At 29.4% G+C, this 10,695-nt stretch overlaps 3 protein-coding genes across 5 annotated transcripts; 1 reads left to right on the top strand and 2 right to left on the bottom strand.

Moving 5' to 3' along the window:
- Nucleotides 1-4: 4 nt before the first annotated feature.
- Nucleotides 5-4,452, bottom strand: Ctf4 (Chromosome transmission fidelity 4). 2 transcript variants are annotated; one of them, XM_066735088.1, is made up of 14 exons: nt 4,233-4,452; nt 4,037-4,151; nt 3,798-3,949; nt 3,611-3,719; nt 3,300-3,542; nt 2,995-3,210; nt 2,596-2,880; nt 2,297-2,513; nt 1,981-2,205; nt 1,676-1,896; nt 1,361-1,603; nt 912-1,293; nt 180-847; nt 5-104 (listed from the first exon to the last, which is right to left on the bottom strand). In XM_066735088.1, the coding sequence occupies exons 1-13, from the start codon at nt 4,307-4,309 to the stop codon at nt 498-500; spliced, it is 2,835 nt and encodes a 944-aa protein (XP_066591185.1). In that variant the 5' UTR covers nt 4,310-4,452; the 3' UTR covers nt 5-104; nt 180-497. The 2 variants fall into 2 exon arrangements, with proteins under 2 accessions (XP_066591185.1, XP_066591186.1); XM_066735089.1 differs by lacking the exons at nt 4,037-4,151; nt 4,233-4,452 and having other exon boundaries at nt 3,805-3,944.
- A 424-nt stretch (nt 4,453-4,876) lies between these two features.
- Nucleotides 4,877-6,210, top strand: Tom20 (translocase of outer membrane 20). The gene is made up of 4 exons (XM_066735841.1): nt 4,877-5,131; nt 5,549-5,640; nt 5,711-5,884; nt 5,948-6,210. Exons 1-4 carry the CDS (start codon nt 5,005-5,007, stop codon nt 5,987-5,989), a joined length of 435 nt encoding a protein of 144 aa, XP_066591938.1. The 5' UTR covers nt 4,877-5,004; the 3' UTR covers nt 5,990-6,210.
- A 941-nt stretch (nt 6,211-7,151) lies between these two features.
- Nucleotides 7,152-10,694, bottom strand: l(3)02640 (porphobilinogen deaminase-like protein l(3)02640). 2 transcript variants are annotated; one of them, XM_066735840.1, is made up of 7 exons: nt 10,193-10,694; nt 9,609-9,681; nt 9,260-9,443; nt 8,979-9,136; nt 8,866-8,912; nt 8,402-8,721; nt 7,152-8,320 (listed from the first exon to the last, which is right to left on the bottom strand). In XM_066735840.1, the coding sequence occupies exons 1-7, from the start codon at nt 10,244-10,246 to the stop codon at nt 8,146-8,148; spliced, it is 1,011 nt and encodes a 336-aa protein (XP_066591937.1). In that variant the 5' UTR covers nt 10,247-10,694; the 3' UTR covers nt 7,152-8,145. The 2 variants fall into 2 exon arrangements, with proteins under 2 accessions (XP_066591937.1, XP_066591936.1); XM_066735839.1 differs by having other exon boundaries at nt 7,153-8,320; nt 8,866-9,136; nt 10,193-10,666.
- Between the last annotated feature and the right edge of the window lies 1 nt (nt 10,695).

Raw genomic sequence — 10,695 nt, forward strand, 5'->3', positions numbered from 1 at the left:
CGTCCTGAATCTTTGAAGTGAAGCACTTACTTGGCTGTAGTTCACGTTACTCATGGTAAGCGCAAAGCTGCATATAGTTGTTGTGGGCTGGGGATTGGGCAAAACTAAAAATGGAACCAGCAAAGCATCAGCAATCTGTTTTACCCATGTTGAAACACTGAGATGTCTGCATTACCCACCTGATGAATTATAATCCTTCTCACTTATAAAAAAGTGTGATCATAATCAGATTTAAAACTCCAATAAAACATTATATAAAAAGTATAAATCGTTCTCTTTATTTTTATTCATTATATTGTCCTTTTAGTAAAGAACACTATTCGTTACAACCTCTAAAAGAAATCGATTAAGACTGAGTCTATACTACTTAGCCGGAGAATGACCGTACTTGAGTGTAAATACAAGTTTATAAAATATTTGATGATAGGTCCAGTACAAATGTTGCTTATGAATAAAACTTTAATAAATATTCCTATAAAACTTTACTTCTCTTCTTTTTAATTTTCACCTAAGTAAGAAAAAGCACTTAGGGCACTGCTTACAGAGCGTTTCGGTTGATTTTCCAATTTCAACTCAGGGCTTGCTTTTCTCTTCTTTCCTTCCAAGACCTCATCCGTTTGAGAGCATGGAGCTGCTACTTCATCCTTGTATCGCTGTAAAGCTTCTTTTGTTAAATCGGAGGAATTCAAGTGCGGAAATTCTTCTTGGAGACTCTTCTTTTGTTTTGCATACCAGTTTACAAATGATTCTTTTGAGCGAGTATTTTTTACAATTGATTTTGTTGGGAGTGGTTTAGGTGTAGCTTGTTTTATTGGCTTTTGAGGCGCTGTACTTAAACCTTCTAATCCTACAAAGAAAAATGTAAAACATTTTGATTGTTATAGCAACTTTTTAATCAAGCTACAAATTACCTTTTGCCAGGGGTGATTTCCCACTCTTTATAAATGGATTACTCCTCCTTACTATTAAAGAATTGCTCATGGACAATGGCCTAATTTCCATTTCCGATTTCTTTGTATCGAAAGTAGGTGTCACGATATCTTCACAATCAAATCCATTTTCAATATAATCATCCATTTCTTTATTGCTATTTTCTGTAATATCTTTATCAACATTTTCAATGTCTTTCTCTGCTGCTTGCTCCTTTAAATCAGCAATCGATTCTAACTTTTCAGCTAATGCGATTCGACTCATTTTTTTCGCATAAGTGATTGCTAGATCTATTACTTTTGGAGTCGCTATTTCTTCACACAATTGCACAGCACAATAATCAGCGTTCCTTCGGCAAGCTGACTATTCCCAACAATAAGTATTATTAAATGATTATATAGTTATGCTTAATATTATTTACAACACTTACTGCTATAAGTCCAAGTACTGCTGTATTTTGATCAGTCTCATTGCTACTTATTTGCCAAAGTTTCATTTCTAATGCTGTTTTATCAGCATCAGGCTCACAGAAAGGAGGACTTAATGGGACTTCAGAAATAATTGGTTTTGGCGTAGTTGGAGGATAGTAGCTTCCTTTACATAATATACAACGCACTAATCGCTGTTCTTCATTTATTCCTATTAAAAAGTAATGATTCATTTTGCCTTTTACCTGTTAGAAAATGGTGTTAGAGGATATTGATACAAATAGAAGATAATTTGAATGCGCCTAAAATAACTGTACCTGTCTATTCATGTCAGAAACCACTCTCCACATAGCTATTTTCTTATCATACATTTTAATAATATCATCTGCATCTAGAATTGCTGGAGAACCTAGATCAGAAAAACCTAGCCACATTAAATTCGAAGCAGATGAAAGAGGGATGTTAATCGTCTGAGTATGGACATTGAAACCACGAATTTTAATCCAAAGTAATTTCATACACTGATCTTCTGAGAACCCTAAGTAAAATTAATCAACAAAGTTTTTAGAAGTTTTATATTAAAAACCGTATTGAAGCTGTAAATAAAATGTAAAATTGGTACCTATGCTATAATGATACGCTATTAAAAGTGAGCTCTCAAATGCATTCATACTAACTACGGGGCCCGGTAAAGCTAAAATTTCGCGTTGCGTTCCACCTATCATGTAAATTCTTAAATTTCGTTTGCTAGTAGCTACTGCTACAAAATTATTTCCAGCAGCAACACATAATGCCTCTTCATTTTCTGGGAAGTCTAAAGTCCACTCTTTATTTCCAGACCCCCAGCCTTATAAAGCATACAAATTTATTTAGTCTTTTTTTTAACTTAATCACATGCACCATATAATATTCAATTTATAATGGATTAATACAACAACCTTGCAATGCAACAACAACAAGTTTACTAGGCATATCATCAGACGGTGGACAGCAGAGTGCTAAAGCATATGGAGATAATGCTGCAATTTTATGTCCCAAATAATTGTTAATATGCATACTATGGTGAATTGTTGTATCATGAAATTCTACTTCAATGCTCGATTCTTCCCCATCTTCAGAGGTAAAACATCTTATCATTCCTGTATCATTCCATGCCTATTTAAAGAAAAAAATCGAATTATCATTACACAATGAGAACTGAGTAGTATTAAATTAAATAAATTTATCAATTTTTTACCATGAAGCGCGATAATAAATGATCCGGCGAAGATCCAGGTTGAAATGGTGGCTGTAAATTTACTTCAGGCACATAATTTTTAACATTGGACTGTTTAACAGATGTAGCACTAGATATACTTTTTAAATCATCTTCAATATCAACAGATGCTTTGATTTTATCTAAAGATATAACATTATCGTCGTCGTCGTCATCATCAATTTTATTTTCTACCAAAAGGTTGTCCTCATCATTACTATAAGCTAATGGAGTAATTGATTCATCTACAGTTTTTTCAAAACCAGTCTATAAAATAAAAATAAATGAAAGAAACTACCAATCGTTAATCAGAAAATTTAATTTACTCAAATCATCTGTGTGTGTAAAATGATTAAGATTAAAATAAAAAATATCTCTTACAACTTCAATACATCCTAATTGACCTAAGCTATCACAATATGCAATTTCATCCGATTTTTTCAAACTCCATACTAAACCAGTAATTTTAGCATTTTGTTCATGTTCAACATAGCCTATTAATTCTTTAGTGTTTACATCCCATACAATGATTTCACCATATGTTGAAGCTGCAGCTAATCTGGTTCCACATAGGGAATATTTACAAATGGTTAAATCCTAAAAATATATTTTTCACATGACAATTTTTTAGTATTAATAAAACAAGATTTAAGAAAGATAATTCATAACATTTCTTAGATACTTGCTGCCTTTAAAGAAGTACAAGTTAATTGAAAAGATTCTTTCCAATGTTTCCTCTCTACTATAACAACAGTTTTATTATGTGGATATGCAAGATAGCTACCATCTTTGCAATGAAATGAAGGTAAACCATATGATCTTGCAGTAAAAAATGAGTTGCATTTGGGGACAACATCATTCCATACATGAATGCTCTGTTTCTTTAAAATACTCCATACTCTAATTGTTCCATCTGCACTAGATGAAGCCTGTAAAATAAGTTTCTCTTATTACTATTCATTTGGATACTTTTTTTAAATTAAAAATCTGTATTTACCACAAATTCATCTTTTGGATCTAACGAAAGGCCTAATATTGGTGCTTCATGACCTTCTAACTCAATTATATCTGAGGTTTCCACATTAATTACTTGTATCTTCATATCACTAGAAAAAACAATATTTACAAATTTTGTCGAACTCAATTTTTATAATATATAAAAGATATGATAACAAACTACATACCACGCACCAGCTATAATAAATTTACTCTTTTTAGTTGTTGACAGTGTAGAAACAACAGATGAGAACCTAACTAATATTCCCTCTTTATCGAGATTAGGATGTGAAAGAATTTGTACAGTATTATTATCATTGGCAACATATATCTTTCCATTCTAAAATCACATCAAACATAGATATATTGATATCTCATGTAATTTGGTTAATGTAATTAATAATTGCTGCTATAAAATCAGATATACCTTGGATATTACTGATACAGCCTGTTCTGCAACACATGTTGCTGCTGGATCATCATCCATTAAATTTACCCATGCTCTGACGTCCCCATCTGAACCACAAGTAATAAGCCCACTACTAAAATTTTTAAATACCTACTCTTAATGTATTTGTTAAAAGTAACTATAATAAATGTAAAAAATAAAAAATATTTCTTACCTTTCACCATCATAATAACAAACATCAGTGTGGCCCTCTGGGTGTGCAAATCGCACAGGCGTTTTTCTTAATGGCATTTTTTCAATTTAAAATAAATCAATCATTTTACAATACTCTTCAAATTAATTACAATAATTCAAGTTCGTACGAAGCCTACCCTGAACAGTCAAATAGATTCAATCCCCAGACCAAATCCTAAGTATTTTGGCGCGCAAATCGGTAAATCCCTTCAAAGGTCTGTTCATTTTACAGGAAAGTGTCGGGCGTGTCGGCAGTGTCGCTACACTTTTCGCAATACGAAAAGCGTTGCAAGTTGCAACTAAAATGAACAAACATGTAGCATATCATTTCCGGATGTAATGAAAACGTTTTAGTATATACATTGCTTGCGTAAAGAGATATTTTGTTATCTAATATCTTAATTTTGAAGAATAAATAGTACAGTTATAACTTTATAAGTCTGGTGAATTTGAAAAAATCTCATTTCAATCCCGTTTTACTAATCATTATTTTGACTTATCCGCATGCGCTCTATTCCCTCATCTTTAAGATTAAAGATTGCGTTCTACTATTTACTGTCAGAGCCGAAACTCTATAAGATGTGTCACTTAAAATATAGACTTTGAGGGATAAGAGTTAATAACGGAACGCAGGCAACGCAGCTAAAGTAACGAAAAGCAGACCAACTCTTTCCGCTCTTTCTATGATGGTCATGGTTTCAAAGAAGACTTTATAAATTTTGTCGTTAAAAAATTAAAATTTATTTATTTGTATGACCATGATTTCAAAGGCTGCAGTGGGTATTGCTGTTGGAATTGCTGGAATTTTTGTGGGTTACTGTTTCTACTTCGATCGAAAGCGTCGTAGTGAACCAGATTTCAAAAAAAAACTTCGTGAACGTAAGTTCAAAGAAAATTTGCTCAGATTGTTCCGCATGCTTTCGCTATGAATGAAGTTTTTAATTTCTTTCTATTATCTGTCAGTAATAAATCAATATCATTGTCATGCAGTAATTATAAACAAAGCATAAAACATACGCACAACTCTTTCGATAGGTTACACATTGATAAAAATCCTATTGATTAAAAATATCAATCTTATGTTTGTTTAGGTAGATTTCAATTAAATTTGGTACACAAAATGCTATATTTTCAAATTTAAAGAAACATTATATGACATCAATAAATAAAAAGAAAATAATAATCTATAGTTTTTGATGGATGTTTTCACTTTTTTTTAGTGGATTACCTTTTATTATTTATAAGTAGGCCTTACCTTTTTCTAGCCTGGATTGGATAAATTTGTCAAATTTTTAGGTCGCCGTACTAAGAAACAAGCACAGAAAGCTAGTTCAAAAATTCCAGATTTAAAAGATCATGAAGTAGTACAAAAGTTTTTCTTGCAAGAGGTAATTATTACTATTGTATTTTGAATTGCTAGTTAAATTTGGCATAAAATAATTGTGTTTGTAAATTTAGGTGCAATTAGGAGAAGAAATGTTAACATGTGGAGATGTTGAAGGTGGAATTGAGCATTTAGCAAACGCCGTAGCAGTGTGTGGGCAACCAAATCAGCTGTTGCAAATATTGCAGAAAACACTGCCACCACAAGTTTTTCACTTGTTACTTCAACGATTACCTTCAATTGGACAGGTATGCATTTGTCAAAAAATTGTTCCCTATATTTTTAAAAAATCAAATTATGATTTTTTTCAGAGAATATCTCAGAATGGATTGGCTGAGGAAGATGTTGAGTAAAGCAATATAACTCAATTTGAAAATAAAGGCTAATAGAAAAAAAGTTTCTTTTGCATAAGATTGATATGTCTAGTTTAAAGCAGAAAATTACTTAGTCGTGTCCTATAGTCCTTGTGTTGCTCTTCCAAATATCTTGAGGCTCTATATATTAAATTATAACACAGACAACATGTTTAATAAAGAAATATTCTTTTAAAACCAATCTTTTGGTTTGACATAAATTGTCTACTTTAATGATTACTATTCCAGATTTTAAATAATATTGTAATATATACATTTATTATTGTATTTATAAGTTGAGAAGATTGAATACTAAACTTTGTTATAAATCCCAGGGACTTTACTCAATTTATTAATGAATAAAATAGACATTTAGAAAATCAATGTATACTTATTGGGCTATTGGTAATGTTTGTAATGTAAAGACTTCTAGTCAAATGATAAACTTTATTTGACATAGGATATAATATTTTACAAAAACTGCTTCTAATCAGCTTAGAACACATGAAGTTTAAAATTGTGAAGATAATATAGATTGTTACCAAAATGTATTTATGAAGGTTCTAAATAGGCATAATATTTTTCATAGCAATAATTCAAACAATGTCTGAACCTCGTGAGATGATTTTGCATTTAAGAAAATTAACAGATATTGTGCTGGTTTATTAGGTATTTTGTAAAAAAAATACTGGTGAATTTACAATGCATAATAGATTCACTTTTTCACATTTTTTATATGTGAAATTAAAACAAAAACAAAGAACCATTCTCAAAAACATATGACATAAAATTGTATTAAATCAATGTAGTAAATATAACAAGTGTCAACATTGCATAGAAAACAGTTTTATTTTTGCAAGCATTTCTTGATATATCTCTTGTACTGGTTATTTGTATGATGTGACTTATTCTTATAATAGTTCTCCGCAATAATTAAATGAAAATGCTTCTACATACTTGCAATGAACAGTTTTTAAATGTATCAACTGAAATATGAAGTTAATCTTGTTAATAAAAATTTGAAAAAAAGAATGCTTGAATCTTCATTTCACAAATTTACATTTATAATAATATAATAATTTATATATCATGTAATATTTCTGAATCTATGTATGGTGTAAAAAAACAGCTCATACATGTATAATATATTTATTAACAATAATCAAATACAAAATTTAGGCTCACAATTTATAATTTTTTAAATAATATCTTGTATCTTAATGTACAAGCCTATCTGTGTCATCCATACTATATACACATAAACTTGTAGATTTAGCAACATAATAAAAATTTTGACATGGTAACATATATAAAATTCTGGATGAATTAAAAGAACTTAACCATGTATATTATAAATATTATATGTATTGAAAAATATTTATAAAAGTTTTAAGCATATTTACTTTGATATTAATTCATCTTCATTTGTATATCAAAGAATATGATTAATTTTAAAAGTAAGTGCTTAAAATGTAGTTTCTATTATTTGAAAAACAATGCTTAAAATATTATAATATATTTTTTAAAAGTTAGAATAGCTAAATATAGCTTTAATAGAAAAATATTTACTTTAAAAATATTTAAAAATTTGTTTTGTGCATTATTTAAGGAGAAATAGAAATTGGCAGTGTTTTCGATAATTTAAAAAATTTATGATATAAATTTACAATTTTTCCTTGTTAAAAATGAATTAAAGATGGTTTTTATATGTTACATGTAAATCAACATTTTGAAATTTTATATTTCCAATTTGTCATGCTAGAACAGTTAATAATTATAACATAAATATATACACGATTATACAATATAATATAATGAACAGTTGGCAAAGTATTTAATAAGATAATTTCTTCTATCTTATTAACTGAGAACAATGTGTACAACATATGTTATGTACATATGTATAATTAAAAATATTTTTAATTACAAAGCAGATTGCCACTATTATACACCAAATTGATTAATAAACTAATTAAGTATTTCAACAATTTTAAAATTTCATATTTATAGAAAATCTTATATCCAAAGCCACAAAAATCTGGTGTTCTTTGTGACAAAACTACCATATATTTTTCATCTCTCCAAAAATTTGACTAGCCAAAGTTTGACTGTACTATAAAATATAATCTATGTACAAAGAAAATATCATAAAATGTTCATTTTCCATTTAATATTTCTTTTCTAGCCTGTGTCATTATCTCCACAGCATTCTTATCTATTAACTTCTGGGCAATATCTTTACCGAGTTTCTCAGCATACGAACAACTCATACCACTTACTTTCCCAGGTGATACACTGCAATAAAGCCTAGGCTCTAGATACGGACATTTTCTGTTATGGAAAAAAAGAACAATATTAAAGGTAAATGTAAAATAATTTATACAAATTTGATTTATAGCTTATAATAGTTACTCAGGAGGTTCATTATCATCGTCATCCGGTATATATAGTTTACTATTTAAAGTTTCCATTATTATGGTTTTTCCATCTAAAGACCATACAGCACCAGTAACAGATAATTCTTTTCCATCCAATGTAGTGCTTACAGCCACTGGGGCAGAACACCCACCCCCTAATGTTTTTAAGAATGATCTTTCACAAACACACCTCAGTGTTGTTTGTAGATCACACAATGGTTCTAAAAGTGTTAAAATCTGCCAATCAGTTTCACGACATTCAATCCCTAAAGCTCCTTGTCCAATAGCATATAATGCTTCTTCTGGCTCTAATATCTAATAAGAAAGATAAATAAATTTAAATACACATTATTTTAAAGCTATTGATCAAACTTTATTTCATTCAATGTTTTACTATTAGATCTATAAGAAAGTGGTAAATAATTTAATTCATTACTAAAACATAAAACAAATATTTACCTGACTTATTCTCTTTTCCCATCCTAGTCTTTTTAAACCAGCTGCTGCTAAAATAATAGCTGCGAATGGGCCATTTTCATCATCCAATTTTTTTAATCTAGTATTCAAGTTACCTCGAATATTTTCGACTTTCAAATGTGGCATATTCCTTGCTAGTTGAGCAGAACGACGCAAAGAGCTGGTTCCTATCACACTACCCTTTTCTAATGTTGCTAAAGTTTTCCCTTCATTTTTTTTGGACATAACAACTGCATCTCGTGGATCCTCACGTCTATAAAAAATTTATTCAAGTTAAAGGTAAGTAATTGAATAAAAAATAAAAAATTATATCTTATATCAAAGTAAGTATAACATAGTGTTATATAACTGCTATTTTAAAGAAACAGAGTCTTACTTCAAAATTGCACCTAAAGCCATACCTCCTGGCAGTGTTGTAGGCAAGTCTTTTAATGAATGAACTACAAAATCAACTTTACCATGTTCTAAAGCCAATTCTAATTCTTCTGTGAATAATGACTTTTCTCCAATTTTTGGTAAAGATATGTTCAAAATTTTGTCCCCTTTTGTATTCATTGTAACTGAAAATATTTGAAGAGTATCAAGGTGAATAATCACTGTATGAGTTTATAATAAAATTACATTCATATTTAACAAAAAAGATATATATGTAAAATCAAATTCGTTACTAATTAGAAAAAAAGTAATTATAAAAAGAAAGGTTAACATTGTAATTTATTTGTTACCTATTTCAAATTCCTTTTTAGGATGATAGTTTTTCAAGCAATCAATAACATATTTTGTTTGCACCAATGCCAACTAAAAATATATATAAAGCATATTTAATAATTTCCTGAAAAATACCTAAAAATACAAAATTCATAACAATTTCAAGGTCAAAAGAAGATATGTACTAAGCTTTACAACTTTTCACCTTAAATCTCTAAACCATTATTTTGCAGAAATTACAATTTTAAAAAATGCTGACTAATGATGATTGATTAAAAATTGTAACTCTTACAAAAATCTAAAGTTCATGCGGGTTTTATGAAATGAAATGATAAATATTAGAGGTCATATTGTTATATAGAAAATATATTATAAGACAGTAATTTAAAAGCAAATATATGTACATATGTATGCAGAATTTATACAATACATACACATATTACAGTATGCTAAAATGCACATATCAATACCAAGATGTAATCAATCTCTGAAAATCTCGAAAATGGTAAATGGTGAATGGTATAAATTTTAAATTTATGGTGGGATTTTTCCCATGAATGAACATAATATTTTATATATAAAATAGTGTGAAGAAATTTACCTCGCTTTTCCGGGATCCTACTCGGATTACGTCACGCGTATCTGTGCTCGTCATTGCCGCAATTTAAATTGTTTTTTATGGAGTTATATTTTCGACTAATATATCTTTTTTTATATTTTAATGAAAAATATTATATTCTGGAATGTATCAAACAGACGTTGAAAGCATTGAACTTACAAAAATTGGGTCAAACACTTTCACCTATGTACTTCGAAGACGTAATGTATAACTTATGTGGTTATGTCAAATGTATGTTGTTTTTTTCTGTTTAATTTGTGAGAATTATTTTTATGTAAAAGCAAAAAAAGAAGATTTAGGATATGCGACCTAATTCACAGTCACTGACACTGCAGCAGAATGTGAATATTGTTATAATTGCAGCAGTTTGTGATTCTACGTCCACATGTTGATACTCTCCATTCACACTAGCACGAGTCTACGGAGCGAACTGGTTTGGTTCTGGTAGTTTAGGCTGGTTTAAGTTTCTTCTGTAACTTGCCCCT

The sequence above is a fragment of the Prorops nasuta genome, unplaced genomic scaffold, assembly GCF_024137725.1.
Source record: "Prorops nasuta isolate Cenicafe-Biocafe unplaced genomic scaffold, Cenicafe_Pnas_1.2 PNAS00014, whole genome shotgun sequence".
NCBI lineage: Eukaryota > Metazoa > Arthropoda > Insecta > Hymenoptera > Bethylidae > Prorops > Prorops nasuta.

Excerpts from the sequence above, each read along its gene's own strand:
- Ctf4 (XM_066735088.1), bottom strand. The coding sequence starts at position 4,309 with ATGCCATTAAGAAAAACGCCTGTGCGATTTGCACACCCAGAGGGCCAC. Across the intron at positions 2,206-2,296 it reads TGTTGTTGTTGCATTGCAAG|GCTGGGGGTCTGGAAATAAA; the intron begins GTTGTTGTATTA and ends ATGCTTTATAAG. Across the intron at positions 1,604-1,675 it reads TTTCTGACATGAATAGACAG|GTAAAAGGCAAAATGAATCA; the intron begins GTACAGTTATTT and ends ATTTTCTAACAG.
- Tom20 (XM_066735841.1), top strand. The coding sequence starts at position 5,005 with ATGACCATGATTTCAAAGGCTGCAGTGGGTATTGCTGTTGGAATTGCT. Across the intron at positions 5,641-5,710 it reads AAAAGTTTTTCTTGCAAGAG|GTGCAATTAGGAGAAGAAAT; the intron begins GTAATTATTACT and ends TTGTAAATTTAG. Across the intron at positions 5,885-5,947 it reads GATTACCTTCAATTGGACAG|AGAATATCTCAGAATGGATT; the intron begins GTATGCATTTGT and ends GATTTTTTTCAG.